Genomic DNA, 15,466 nt, shown 5'->3' with positions numbered 1-15,466 from the left:
GAAGGTTTAAAAGGACAAAGATATTTGGCACATTCCGGGTAAAACATGAGGGCCCTGCTAGCATTTAGATTGGGGAGAAACCTCACTGCGTCACACTTTGGGTTAGGAAAAGAAACAAAGAAAATCTATTGGTTGAGGTGAAAACTCAAACCGCTTTGGCAACAAGCCGTGAGCTCTCCGCATCACCTTTAGGTTCAGATCTTTAAAGAAATAAATCAGAACCTTACCGGTAGACACAAAAGACCAGGAAGCCAAGTTTTCCACACCACTGAACGGATATGGACAATGCCATGGAATGAAGAGGCCTGACTCAAAGTAGTATAACTCACATTCCCCTCCCAAAAGGAACAGGGCTTGAGCAATAGTTGAACTGTCAGTCCATTGTTCCCAATAACTGCATTAGTCAGGTGGGGAGGTGGTGTGGAAATTCAGCAAATCCTCATTACGATCAGTGCCAATAACAGAAAAACAAATACTGCACGGGCCCAGTTTATATGGGACTGGGCCAAGTACAAAACTAAAAATAAAATCTAGACCAGAGAAGTCTAACCTGCCAGTCAGACACAAGCAGCAACATCTAGTCCATCTTCTGGCATACTGCCATCTAGTAGACTGTTCTTCGCAGAGATAGCAAGGCTTTCCCTAGAAAGGACCAGGCCTCTGAAGATGAAATACTCACAGGCCCACCAGTCAAAGTCAGACTGATAAGGAGTCTTCTGCACATATTTGAAAGAGGAAGTCCACCCTCAATGACAGCATCATCAGTGGCTGACATAAAACCGCCAGAAGTTCAGAGAATCTGATCGTGGTCAGCCAACAAGAGTGTACTAGAACAAAGTGCCAGCTCTGTGACTCCCTAAACGTCTGCAGCATTTTGTCAACTGGAAGGCAATAGGAGGATGCAGTGTTGGTCCGTGGAGAAGGGAGACATTCTCTGGGGAATCAGTATCATGACTCGAAGAGAGGAAATGTCTTGTTTTGCAGATACACAAAAAGGTTGGTTAATGAAAAAAATAAACTACAGAACAATTTTGGCCAAGACTAGAGGAAGGACTCTGCGCTCAACTTGTGACTCTGGAAAGAATGCAGAAAAGCAGTTATTTATATACAGGAGGAGAAATGTTCTTTTGATCCCAAATGAATGTACAATAGATAAGAAATCAGATTTGACGGGAAGCAGTGAACTTTTAGTAGTGGGGTGAGTTTGAGAGACATTCTGACCAGGTTGTGGAGGGGAGTAAATGGAACAGTCACTGTGGACAATACATAAGTGAACATACATAGATTAAGGACAACCAACATTGGCCATTTTTAAAAGCAGGTAGGCGGTACGGCCAACTGTGGTCAGGACGGGCTAGAATGGAGGCAGAGGAAGTGTGAGACAGAGGCAGGTAAGAGGCAAGGGAAATAGTCTGCAAGGTCAAAGGAAAAGATTTCAGTTCCTCATTGTCCCCCTCACCTTCGCAGTCACTGAGCAAACAGCCCAGGGAAATAACCATCAATGGAGATGGAATTAAGAAGAGCACACTTACGAACAGGTTGCCATCTCCAGCTACCAGTGAAGGCCTGATTTAGCAGCATCCAGAATTGAGATGAGGACTGACTCACTTGTGGCCACCAAGTTGCCAGGTGAAATTTCATATCTCCCCCACCCCCCCCATGTGGAATCCTGCATGAGGAATCACCAACATGCACGTGGCATCAGGCCGCAGAATCCTCAAACAAACGTTTGTGAAATTGCTCATCCAGAAACATAGTGAACGTACGTGCAGAATCCTGGAAGCAGAGGAAAGAAAAAATAATTTTAAAGGAAACAAAAATATTTGCACACTATTATATTATATATTTTTGATATGACTAACTAATGGTTGACGAAAAGATTTTTAGATTTTGTAAAGGCTCTACATGTAATTGAACCAAATGCAAATAAAGATTAAAAAAATATAATGTACCCGAGAGGTCATATTATGCAACTAAAATTAATTCTAACAGGAAGAAAGAAAATCTGTTCCAATTGACGGATGAACTAAGAGCAGCGTGTAGTCAAGGGACCAAAGCACTCGACTGGAGACTCCTGTAACTAGTTATTGGGGGGAGAGCAGGGGAAGCAGGGGGATGGGTGCAAGAAGTTGGCAAAAGCTCCAGGGGTAAACAAAGTGGAGAGCCCAGGGTTGGTAATTCTATAGCACACATCAGTTCCCTCTTTTGGTGCTGTGGTGGTTCAGAAGGAGACGGACACAGTAAAGACATTTTTACTGTGAGGTTCACTACTTATTTTACTATGTTGCTCGCCACTCCAATGTTCAAAACCAGTCTGTCCACTGTCCAAATAGAACCTATCTGACCCTACCATTAATATAACCAATTAAGACCAGGAGAAGGACTCCCTTCTCCCATGTAATGTGTTCTTCACAGGAGTCACTTTAGATTTGCTCTGTTCCACTCCGTAGTCCAAACGCACATAGTCTTGGTATATTTTTAGTGAAGCTCTGTAGCTTTGTCAGGGGATTGGCAGTTTCCTTTTTCTCCTTCTTTCTAATTATCTTAGTTAAATTCCAAGTTCCTTCTCCTTCTTGTAGGGTCCGGGCACCGTTGGATCTCGATATGTGTTCGTATACTTCAGTAGACTATTACCCAAGTGTCTTCCCCCCCCCCCTTCTATTCCTTTTGACATTGAGATCTAGGTTGTCTTTTCCCACCGTGAATTTTCCAACTTTTCTTCCCTCCCACTTTGTACTACTTGTGGTTCCTTCCGTTTCATTAACAGTTCTGGCGTGTTACTTCCATTTCTAATTCTATTCACACCAATACTGGGACAAGTCATTTGATTTACATAGACTCTCCCTCTCTCCCCAAGAAGATCTTCACCATGCCATTTGGGAGCATCAGGAGGTAGGATGTGCAGTACTCCAGTCAAAAGACTGGGGAGCCATTTTTTTTTTACATTTATAAAGCGCACAGGCAGCCCGGGGGCATCGCAGTATTGGTAATGAGCCAGCGTAGGAGCAGGCAGAGCAAGGGCTCAAGTGGTGCTTCATAGTTCTGGACCAAGGGAGGAGATGAGGAAGCCAGTTGAACAGGAGTAGAAGGAACCACAGGAGGGGATATAGTGGCAACCATGATTGCAATACGAGAAGGAACTGCCAGTAAATGAGCCTGAGGAGGCATGACCTTGTTGACATTACTGGAAACTGGTCATCAGTGACTGCAAATTACTTCAAAGTGGATTCATATCTCTAGTTGCAGGGACACGGCCTGCCAATAAGGCCAGATTCTCAAATGTCCTCGTAAAGGGGGGGGGGAAAGAGGTCTTGTGCACATTATGGAGGATGGATTGCGGGAGAGGGGGCAGGCCCCACAAAGGTAGGAGAGTCCTGTGTATTCTGGAAGGAACAATGACTTTTCAGGGATAGAAGATACTGTGTCACCTCTACTTTGCATGTTCTGAGAGACCTTCATCTTCCAGAGAGCCAAACTCTGCTGGGGAGCAATGCTCTAAACCTCAGTGCATGGAGACCTGCATTCCCAACTCAGACTGACTCAGGACTAACTGCTCTGCCCATCGCCTCTCAGGGATCAGCCTTTCTCATGGTTTCCCATTCTGCAACACACCCCTGACAGGCAGGTGGAACAGTAGTAATGTCACCAGTGTAGGAACAATGGAATATGTCCGCTGTACCATAAAATGGCAAGAACGGCACTGGACATGTGTGCTGAGCATTGGACTAACAATAGGCCCAAAAGCGCCACTCATTGACGCACCAGGTTAGGTCGTAGACTTTAAAGGAGGGCTTCAGCCTTGTATTTGGGTACAACTACTGGGTAGTACTGTGGGTTTTGGGGTGAGGGGGAACCCTATGGACTGGTCAACTACCTTAATAGGCTTAGATCCAGGAATGCTTCCCGAATCAAGTCCTGTAACCATCTGTAAACCCTAAAACAGGTTTCTGGGATCCATCACCCGGCTAGGTGATTGGGATGCCTATGAAAAAAAAAATATATGCCTTCCCTTCCATGCATAGATCTCAGTCAGCAAAAGCGGTGGACATTTTTGAATTGGGTCACAGACCAGAGGCGTCTTGAGGACAACCGAAAAACAGAATACCTTCACAAAGCAAATGTGGGTCAGAGTTGGTAAAAGAAGGACCACAAGACAAAACACAAAAAAGGTATGGGGCAATAGCATGTGGAGGGGCAAAGAATAAATGAAATATGGGTGAGAAAATGGGCAGCTGCAGAATACTAATAATGTCCAGTGTGAGCAGAGAAAAAAAAAAATGGCGGTTTGAAAAAGGAGCATGTGCGAGAGGCAGGTCCTGCATGCGGGGGGGGGGGGGGAAATTGAACTTGCATGCGCCATGTGTTTTTTTCCTAGGCTACTGCACAGCACGCACCGTTACCGTCCCCTTCCTGGGAATGGCATTCTAAGAGCATGAAGGAACAAGGACGGGCCTTAGGAGTGAATTTATTTTGGATGTACGACTACAAGCAATCAACTAGATATATGTAATTTATAGGGCGCAGACACACATGTGTTTCTATGCATGACAGGAAACTATCTCACTAGGCCTTGTGTCATTCAGATCCCGCAAGTGCAATGATGTAAAGTGCAGGGGGAAGGGAGGAGGAGGAGAAGAAGAAGGCGGCGGCGGGGGGCGGCGGCAGTTGAGGGGTGGTGAGAGTGCAAGGAGACAGGGGACTGTGGGCAACGGTACAGCCCCTAAGTGCGCAGTAGGACCAGAGGCAGTGCAGGGGAGCATGATCATGGAGGAATCTGGCGATAGAGAGCGCGCGAGAGAGAGAGAGAGAGAGAGAGAGAGAGAGAGAGAGAGAGAGAGAGAGAGAGAGAGAGAGAGAGAGAGAACAGGGGAGAAAAAGAATGTCTTGAGCTGCTTCTGGAATTTCAGGTGATCCGGCTCGACTTTGAGAGGGGCAGGGAGATCATTGCAAAGGGAGGCACCTGCAGAGGAGAGGGATCTATCCCCCACTCTGCCTCGAGAAGCATCTGACCCTCAGAGAATTTGAGGTAGCTGAGCAAACGGCTTGAGAAGGAAGGTATTTTGGAAGAGAACATAGGATGTAGTGCAGGCCCGGCCCCAGAAATCCTTGTGGACAATGCAGAGGGTCTTGAACTTGATCCATGCAGCCACCGAGAGTCAGTGGATAGATTTCAGGGCTGGAGAGATACGGTTCCTGGGCTTGAGGCCAATGATAAGTCTTGCAGTCCTGTTCTGGATTAGTTGCAGAGAGTAGAGGAAGGTAGGCTAAGAAAGAGGCTGTTGCAGTAGTCAAGCCTAGAGAACCAGGGCTCTGGAGACAGTGCGCTTCTGGGGAAAAATGAGAACATTAAGAATACCTCTGAGGAGGTGCAGCTGATCGTGGGCTTTCTTGGCAGGGTCCGATGGGAGGAGAGAAGGAGAGAGTGGTGCCACACAGGAAGGCAAAGGAGGGCAGCTAGAGTGAGAAAGGGAAAGCAGGTTGAGGGGTACCAATGAGAAGGATCTCCGTCTAACTCGCATTAAAGCAGAGGTCCTTGGAAGTACACCAATCCTGAATCGCAGATACAGATAGGAATGAGCGAGAGAGAAAAGGAGGCTGAGGGGAGCCTGAAAGAGAGCAGAGTGTCACCTGCATAATACTGAAGGTTAGTGCAGAAGGTAGAGATCAGGTGGGCCAAAGGGACAATGTAGAAATAGAAGAGCCAGGGGTAGAGGATAGAGTGGGTACATGTGATTTTAACAAATGAATAATAAAGAATGCATTTTTAATGAACCTAAAACAATGACAATATATCGATTTTTTTAATTCATTTTTATTTTGGGGGTCCCAGCCCCCCCCCCCCATTTCCCTATGTTTAAAACCCCAACCCAACACCTCCCCACCCGTTTTAACCACTTACCCCACCCCCACATATTAAAATAAAATATTTTTTTCGTTATTTTGGGTTCGTTAAAAATTGCATTCGTAATTTTTAATTCGTTGCAATCACTGCAAACAGATAGAGCCCTGGGGAACACCACATGTGGAGAGAGAGAGAGAGAGAGAGAGAGAGAGGTGGAGCGAAAGGACCCAAGTTGGAACCTGGAGGGTTGGTCCAGAAGGAAGGAGGTCAACCACTCTAGGGCCCGATACGTGATGCCCAGGTTCACAGAGTCATTTGATCACGATGGCATGATTGACCGTGTCAAAGGCAGAGGAAGGATCAAGGCGGATGAGGCCAGAAGGAAGGCTTGAATTTAGATTAGAGAGCAGATCGTCATGGGTGTTCAGGAGAGCAGTTTCTGTGCCTCTGGCTGCTCTAAAGCCAGGCTGATGGACATGGAAATAACCAACAGATTTAGTGTGGTGAGTAAGCTGGGAAATGGGCAGCTTTTCCAAGTGTTTGAAAGGAGTGATCAAGATCAGGCAATAGCTTGCCAGACAGGTAGGATCGGCAGAAGGCTTTTTAGGGAGGAGGTGCACAAGGGAGTGCTGAGGGAGAGAGGGGAAGGATCCAGTGGCGAAAGAGTGATCGCAGAAATCGGACAAGGCTGGAGCAAGGGTGTCAATGTGGTCCTTGCTGGTTCTGGAAAAGCAGAGAAGCACCTGTTTGGACGACACTTTCATAGATTGGACTTGTCTAGAAACATTGACAGGTGTCGGAGAGAAAGGAGAAAGGTGGAGGAGAGGGAGAGGCGGCCATGGAGGCAAGAGAGGTAGAGGCAGATGAAGAGGAGAGTGAGGATGTCCTGAGATTTCATTGAGAAGCGAGAAGCCAGAGCTGTACGGAGGGCCTCGGAGGGAACAGGAGAGGTGGAGACTGCAGAAGGATTGGCCAGCTCCTTGCAGATTTTAAAGAGTTTGGCCGTGTTGTTACAGACTGCAGGGATGCAAGCTTGAATATGGACCCTCTTTGGAGCAAGTGGCAGGCTAGTTTGTCTGAGGATGCGCCCGAAGTCCTCCAGTTCCCCTCAGCCACCCTGCACTTACGTTTCAGGGCTGCAAGGTCGGAGTCATACCAAGAGTTGCACTTGGAGGTAGGCTTCAGATGCATTCTCATGACAGGGCCAAGGAGGTCCAGAGTGTTGGAGATGGAAAGATAAAGGTTAGAGAGTGCTGTGTCAGAGCATGAGACAGCCAAAGGCATAGGAGGAGCAGAGAAAGTGGCTGCAAAGGCATCCACTGACATGCATTTCATGGGGGGGAAGAGAGAGAGAGAGAGAGAGAGAGAGGGAGAGGGAGAGGGAGAGGGAGAGGGAGAGGGAGAGGGAGAGAGGAGAGGGAGAGGGAGAGGGAGAGGGAGAGGGAGAGGGAGAGGGAGAGGGAGAGGGAGAGGGAGAGGGAGAGGGAGAGGGAGAGGGAGAGGGAGAGGGAGAGGGAGAGGGAGAGGGAGAGGGAGAGGGAGAGGGAGAGGGAGAGGGAGAGGGAGAGGGAGAGGGAGAGGGAGAGGGAGAGGGAGAGGGAGAGGGAGAGGGAGAGGGAGAGGAGGGAGAGGGAGAGGGAGAGGGAGAGGGAGAGGGAGAGGGAGAGGGAGAGGGAGAGGGAGAGGGAGAGGGAGAGGGAGAGGGAGAGGGAGAGGGAGAGGGAGAGGGAGAGGGAGAGGGAGAGGGAGAGGGAGAGGGAGAGGGAGAGGGAGAGGGAGAGGGAGAGGGGGAGGGAGAGGGAGAGGGGGAGAGGGAGAGGGAGAGGGAGAGGGAGAGGGAGAGGGAGAGGGAGAGGGAGAGGGAGAGAGGGAGAGGGAGAGGGAGGGAGGAGAGAGAGAGAGAAAGAAAATATATATACACACATATATATATTTTTTTTTTTTCTTTTTCAAAAAAAGAAAAAATGCCCTAAAACAGGGCAAGATTCGATGGATTGCACTCCCAAGAGCAGCTGAGAAACGAAATCCAGTCTCAGCAAGGAAAAGGCATGACAGCAAATCCAGGCAGCACAAATGTTTCTTTATTGATAAAAAGGTGCAGCAGAAAGGGAAAGCCTGGATACAAAACGACGCGTTTCGCGGTACACTGACCGCTTGTTCACGTAGCTAGGGTGTTTCATGGAAGAAGGACTTCTTATATATGCTTTAAAAACCTCTATGATACAAGTGCATAGAATGTCCCCATTCACGAGGTGGTACAAATTGATGAACACATGGCAGCCATCTTAGAACATTTAAAGCACTGGAACATGCAGTGCATTAAATAAAATACAATCACATCGTTGGTGTCAATACATCAACCAAATATTATATGATGAAGAATATAGCAACAATTGCACAGATGTGCTGGCTGCGAGGACTGTGGAGGAAAATGGCAAAAAGAAAACCTCAGGTACATAACGAGTGTCTAAGGAAAAAATATATATAAAAAAGGATATATAAATATATATATATATATATAAATACACATCGTTCAAAATAAACGTGTGTTTTCCAATGATCTGTCTGTCAACAAAGGCTGGTACCCAAGATAAAAATAAAGTCAAAAAATAATGCCATTCTAGGGCAACTGCCAAATATGACGAGCCCTGCCTTGTTGGTCTGTCCACGTTATAACGTCTGAAACAGCCATTAACCTCAACGGTGTCCAAGCAGCCCCACAACATGATGTGTTTACTAGACAAAATGTAGCCATTCTAAGTGTCCAACGTTAGTCTCGAATAAAAAAAAAAGATATATAGTCATGTAGGTCTAAGTTTACGCATACATATGTGAGGTGTAATACAAATCGAACATAATAATGCAGTCTTGAGACAATATAAAGTGCTAAGTGCTTTAGCAGCAAATCTAAAGTGCTTAGTGCAATAGCAGCAGTTGTTAAAATGCATAATATTTATCAGCAAAATAGGGATATATATCGGAAGAGCCCAGAGGAGGGATTAGAAGCATCCAGGTGGATGTTGAGGTCTCAGAGGAGGAGAAGTTGAGAAGTAGAGGCAAGGAGAGAAGAGGAGAGGTCAGCCCACACTGTGGAAGAGGGCAACCTGGCCAGGTGGCCCCTAGATGGTGGCCACAATATGAGAGGCCAGGAGAGATCGAGTGCCTGCAGACCAGGCATTCAAAGTAGGAGTAGGCCTGTGTAGGAATGACAGAAGCAGGGACCGACTCCGGAAAGATCGGGGCTACTCCACCTCCAGGTCGGTTGGTTCTGGGTTCGGAGAGGATCTTGTAGCCATCAGGGATCAGTGTGTCAAAACTCGCAACAGAGCTGGCCGTGAACCATACTTCGAGGAGGTGGCAGATGTTAGAGGAGTGTTTGGCAGGAGGGCGAGAGTTAAGAGTAGCGACCGGGAGCAGGTTGCCACATTTGAAAGACTTCCGTGGTGGGGCACAGGCTTGAGGTACACCCAATGGAGGAGGTGCCCGAGAGTGGGCAAAGGTGGAAGCAGGAGGTAGTATAGTAGCCAGAGGGGAGCATGAAGGTGCCAGAGAGGTGGCAGAAGGAGCCCAGAGTTGCTAGGAAGAGTTGCAAGAGAAGGCAGGAAGTTGGTAAGATGCGGAAGACGCCTATTGAAAAGGAGGAGATTGGACTGAGAACCCTGGACCAAGACGGTGCCATTCAAATGGACATTAAGGAGGATCTTGGAATAGTGAAAGGAGGTGCCACCATCACTGGGAGAGGAAGAGATAGGAGTGAGAGCCAAGAGGTCTGGTGAGGGAATGTCAAAGAGTATGTCGGTGGAGTCTGTCTGAAGTGCTGATGTAGGTATCAGCAATAGGGAGGCCTGGGCTGGAGACTATGATGTCCCTCTTGAAAGTCCTCCTTCCAGACTAGTGAGAGGGATAGGACCGGTGATAAGAGTAGCAGTTACAGAAGATTGGAGCAACGGAGAGCACCAAATGTTGGGTGCAAGGAGGCAAGTGGGAGGAGGGAGTGAGAGAGTGGAGAGATGCACAGCCCAGCGCTGCACAGTGCAGGAAAAGCGGTGGGTGGGGGGTAATCACACAGAAAGGCGCGCACAGGGGATGCAGACAGGTGAACACAGCAGTAGAACCGGTAATCCCCGCCCCACTAGGTGGGGAGCTAGATGGTTGGAGAGAGCCTTATGATACACAGTTCACAGCACACCAGTAAAAGATGAAGGGGACCTAGAGAGTGGGAGCCTAATGGGACACAGCACACAGAGCAACAGTAACCGCAACTCAAAAGGGACCTAGAGAAAGGACAAAAAAGTATGGCTAACCACCAAGGGGAGAGCCTAGGGTTGCACAGAGTGAGTACATTATGTCAGACGATTAGGTGGAAGTGCATGCAAAACACCAGGAAGTTTAATACGGAGCATTAGTGTGTTCCACTTCCTGCACCTTACTTTTTTGGTCATTGCTGGTCGACAGCTGCGCTGCGTGCCCACACTTGCGCCGCTACTCCTTCGTTGCCAAATACCTGCTTTGCACAACACAGCAGCCTTGTCCTGCAAGGACGTTGCTGCAGAGGGTCCGATCCTCGGATCTTAAAGGTTTGGATGCGTGGACATAGGCGCAACTTATGTATAATCTCCTGCGCACTGTGTCGCACAACACTGCAGCCTTGTCCTGCGAGGGCCTTTCCTACTACTACTACCACCACCACCACCACCACAGTATGGGGCCAACTATGTGAACAATTCTAAGTACTGTTTCAAGCGAGGCAAACTTACAGTTGTACAAAATCCACGATTTCCAACGACATCACACAACGTGGGAAAACATTCAATTTCCAATAATAGAATCTATGAACACAACAACAAAAAATACATTCTTACCAGTAGGTTCACCTCCACCGTTAGGTGAAAGGTTGGTCCAGAAGATGCTGTGGTTGACATGACCACCTCCATTGAATTTCAGGGCAGGCTGCAAAGCCACCTGTGCTGTAACATCACCTAGAAAATTAAAACCATCTGATTTAAGCAACATGAAGTGTAATCACATGTGTTGACTACATAAACAGTGCATGCTCAAGTTATTAAGCCAAGTGTGTTTTTCTAGAAGAAAAGTGATGAAATAACCAAATGTTACAATCAAAATACAATAGCTTTTCCAGCATTCATAGCGGCCCTAGATTTCTTCAGTTACTAGACTGTGGACTATTAGACCCGCAGGTCTTAATGTCTGTTGTAATATGTTGCACTGTGCTAGGCAAAACAGAGGTGATGGCAGGAAGGATTAGAATCAATCTTAAACCTCTGGCAATTGCACTGGGCAAACCTCCTGACCATCGTTCTACGCCTGCCAAGCCATTATAGAAGGGGTAAAGACCATATGCAAATCATGCTTGGTCCATCCCCAAAGGGGAAGTCCAATCGAACTGCTAGATCACATCCCTTCTGCCCTAAACCATGCAGGGGACCAGGAACCACATATAGAAATGGTAGGAGAAATGTCCAACTATAAGGAGAAAAAAATCTTTTCAGTGCCATATTAGAAAAGAGAACAATTTCTAAGGTTTACTGAAAGAAGATGTAGAGCCCAGACACAAGTTTTGGTTTTTACGCTTCAGACCCAGTCCTTGCCAGTCAGCTGAGATTGCAACCAGAGCTACAAAAATTATAAGAGGAAAACCAATCGAAAACAAACAAATTAAAACTTCCTAAAACAAGCATTTGGTTAATCCATCTGGGACCAAAGGACATTCCTTCTCACACCAATGCAATCCCAATCCTTGTTGTTGTGGCAATGCTGCTACCTTTTTCAACTTCCTCTGAAGTGAAATATTGCCAGACATGTGACACTATGGTTGGATTGAGAATGTGTTTTTCTGCCCTTTAGCCTCCTTAGGTTTCTATATGCCCCCCAACTCCACAATCATTGCACCTTCAGGCCAACCGTACTTGCTTATGGCATGCTACATATCAAAATAAAATAAAAGACAGTATAACGGAATCGGTCAAAGCAGAAAGGAGAGTGCAGGAACATTTAAAACCAGAGTGTGATCATTATATTGCCCTACCAAGAAAGGCCAGGACCTGGGCTTAACGAAACGGGAGAGGTTTTTTTTGTGGACTCTGTATTTCTCCGAGATACTGTAGAAGCACCATCCTGACAACTCCGGTTCACTTCCTAACATAATATTTTGGCCAGAATGTAGATTTTCTCAATTAAGCTTTTGTTAATTACACACGTTTCTTCAGTCTCATACGTCAATATCAACCAGGTGACGAAGCCATAGACAAATGAAATCATCTTTCATTCAGTTGACCATTGTTCCAGGGAAATCCTCCGGAACTAGGCAAGGAGTTTGTAGGATGATTAAAATTAATGTAGTGTCATAGATGACGGAGTCGAGTGCCATTCCAAGCTACATATGCTTGACTACAAAGTGAAACTGGCGAGTGCCAACATGTGTATAACACCAACTCTTGGTAAGACACCAAAAAAAAAAAGAAAAAAAAAAAAAGGGATAGGCCAGTTATAAATGGTCCAAATCTAAAACAAGGCAGAGAGTATTGCCACAATTCAAGGAGCTTTCAGTCCGTGTTAAATCACACTTAGTATTGGATAAGTTTATGCAGTTTGGATTGTTTAGGTTGAGCTTTATTAAGTGTAGTTGGTAGGTGATGTTTTGAGCAAGAGGTCTGCCATATTAGAATGCACTTATGTTTAAGGCTGTATATTTTCCCCATTCTAGTGTGCAAGCTATGATCATTTAATTGAAGGTTTATTTCTGCTGTTGCACAGAAAGCTTCAAGCAGCCAAGGGCAGGATGGCAAGAGATGCAGAACAGTGTTCAGGTAATTGTTGCAAGGGAGAAAGTTCTCAGTTGCCTAAAATGAGACTCGAGACAGCAGGTGCCTTTCCAGACGATAGCCGAATAAGTACAGAACGGTTGCGAAGGACACAGTGATACACACAAGATAGTCCACACGGTAGCATTGCCAAATTGAAGAACTAGGATGTGAGCACAGCACCCCCTCTGACAGCAGGGCATTTGGTTCGGAGGTAAAACTGCCTTGGTGAAATAAATATAAGCAATTAATTTCCAACAGCAGGGACGAGCACATGTTTTTTTAACACAGCTATTCATTGCGAGAAGATCACTAGAAAGTCAGATTCCGAGTTGGCAACATGTTTTGGAGATGGGATGTGCAAGAGGTGGAAGGACAGAGGGCCAATTATGGTGAAGGGATTAAGTTTTGACCTCACCGATTTTCACTCACTTTATGATTGGTCAGTCTTAGTGGGTGGGATGCTACAGCCCAAGCGGTCTCACTCTCAGGTGTCCCTGTCCAAGCTTTATCAATTACACCATGAGGAGTGCCAACCAATGGCTATGTAACATTTTCTGCTGACTATTAAATGTCATTTGAGGGGAGGGGGCGGGCTGATTTTTAATAGTGACCAAAAAATAAACTCCCAATCACAAAGGTCAATGTATAGTGTTCTTTAGGGACTTGATGACGAGTAGCCAATTGAAATGCTAGGATTAGAATTAAATGTTGCATTTGGAGAATATCCCAATTCTGCAGTTTCCCAATATTGTAGCCTGGAATTGGCTGTTGAGATGTTTTACGGTTCAGTTCCAAGAAGCAAATGTACGCCAGATGCGCTGCAAGAAGCAACCCACTTCATACACTGTTTACTAAGTAGTTCCTTTCTAGCTCGGACAAGCGAGATTTAGAGCACTGTGTCGCTTGGCTAGATGGCTTCCGTGTGCAGAATTAGAAATATTAGGTGGACCAGGTAAGGCCATAGTCTTGTGAGAACTGGCTCTACTAGAGTCAGCTGATTTACTAAAACTGTATCTGAATTAGTCTGCTCCATGTTGCAAAGTGCACTCACCCATGAAAAGGTAGTTAATGCTTATGTATTGTGCTATGATAAAACTGTAAAATCGTCTACTGATGTCATCGCAAATGGTCTGGTACGGCCCTCCCAGGGGACCATTTTAAAGTATAAAAGCAATGGAAGGAGTGGAGTTGGTTTGTGGGGAGGGACGGGAGTAGGAGGTATCTGGTACTGTCCAAACATTGAGATCCGGGTGTTTTCATGTTGTCCTGTTCGGAGGATATCTGTATGCTGCTTTGCTCACTGCCATTAAGATGCTTACCAATCTTCCCTGGAGATTGGATTATTGCCGAGTGATGAGTTGACACACCCACAATCCAGTTACTGTCATCTAGTCAAAGATCATTCACACAGAACCAAAGACAATGAAAAAAAAAAAAGGAGGAAAAACCTTATGAAATCAGAAATTCCAAAGATGTAATTAACCTGAAAAAAACCCTTACAAATGTTAAAACGATCCACACCATGCCACCCAACATAGCTAACTGAAAATATAATGCACAAATCATAAAAACAAGCTTTGCAAACGAAAGTGTATGATTTAATATTACACAATACAAAATACTCTACCATTCATGCTTACTTACAAATACAGAACTATTAATACTATAGAAGAGAAAAGCTAAAATACAAGAATACAACAACCCTGAAACTAAAACATAGCCAATAGGCCTAACAAGTAAAATAAAGTTTCCCATTGACAATCCCCAAACAAAATATTTAACAATAGCTCTACCAAATGAACCCTTCAAAAATATACTAAATCATAAAACCCTACTCATCTGCTGAAAATCTATATTTCTTTTCACACCATTTTCAGATCACTTAAAAAACTCTACTTCTAAACGGTCATCCAAACAAAACAAAAAAAAACTGAGAAGCACACTACTGTAACGATTCCATGTGGTTGTTTTTTTTTTTAAACTAAAGTTTCACTGAAGATTTGTTTTCCCGCACATTACTTACACCAAGGTTTTGAGAACAAACCACACTCCTCCAATCACCAACACTATACTAAAGAAAGTGACCATGAACAACATTTATAGGTGAACACTTTAATCAATACTGTATGGACAAATCACCAAAAGTTCCACTTTGTCCATGGTATGCTGTACGAACCCCACATACCAAATTAACAATCTGGAAACCTGTCGGAAGCGGCTTTGTGTAATGTGCAGTGCTGAGCACAGGTAGGCACTTACTGTCCCAGCACCAGTGCTCTCCTTAACCTCCATTATTAGCCGTTTCAACGCGGTGAGTGCAGTCGGCACACCACGTAGAGAAACAAACTCATTTTACTGGCGCTCCAGTTTATTAATAATGTTGCTTTTTCAATTTGCATGACTGAGGATCTAGCACAAAATGGCATATAAAAAAAGGCATTGCCTGGTTATCTGTGATAGTATACAGCGCAGCAATTAAAAGTTCTATTACCGTAAGAACAAGTTACTTACCAACTGGTAACTTTCTTTCGACTGGATGTTCCTCCAACGTATTCCACATCTTTGACATGTAATGTCCACAGCTGTGCACTTCAGAAACTTTTTCAGCAGAGGGCTTCCTGCATCAAGGACGTCGGATCGATGTCCCTCGAAGGCCTCAGTCGAGGGCGACGTCACTAGATGTTATAAATAGGACGCATGGCGCCCGCAGCCTCAGTACAAGTTTTTCCCCTCAGAACGTGTGGCACCAGTTCCATGCCTGCTTGACTGCACATAGCCTTGCGGAAACTGAAGCTGCAAT

At 45.6% G+C, this 15,466-nt stretch overlaps 1 protein-coding gene across 2 annotated transcripts in view; it reads right to left on the bottom strand.

The window, feature by feature from the left end:
* The window catches only part of SOD2 (superoxide dismutase 2), a 181,467-nt gene that overhangs the window by 65,602 nt on the left and 100,399 nt on the right, over positions 1-15,466 (bottom strand). Inside the window, exon 3 of one of the 2 annotated variants that reach the window (XM_069606716.1) lies at positions 10,705-10,821. The exons of the other annotated variant lie outside the window; for it this stretch is intronic. Within the exon in view, the coding sequence (XP_069462817.1) occupies positions 10,705-10,821 (117 nt within the window). The remainder of the gene's footprint in view (positions 1-10,704; positions 10,822-15,466) is intronic. 2 annotated transcript variants of the gene reach the window in all.

Source organism: Ambystoma mexicanum, chromosome 4p (genome assembly GCF_040938575.1).
Source record: "Ambystoma mexicanum isolate Mex_15411 chromosome 4p, UKY_AmexF1_1, whole genome shotgun sequence".
NCBI lineage: Eukaryota > Metazoa > Chordata > Amphibia > Caudata > Ambystomatidae > Ambystoma > Ambystoma mexicanum.
The sequence above is the reverse complement of the archived record's forward strand: the minus strand, read 5'-3'. Positions and strand labels throughout refer to the sequence as shown.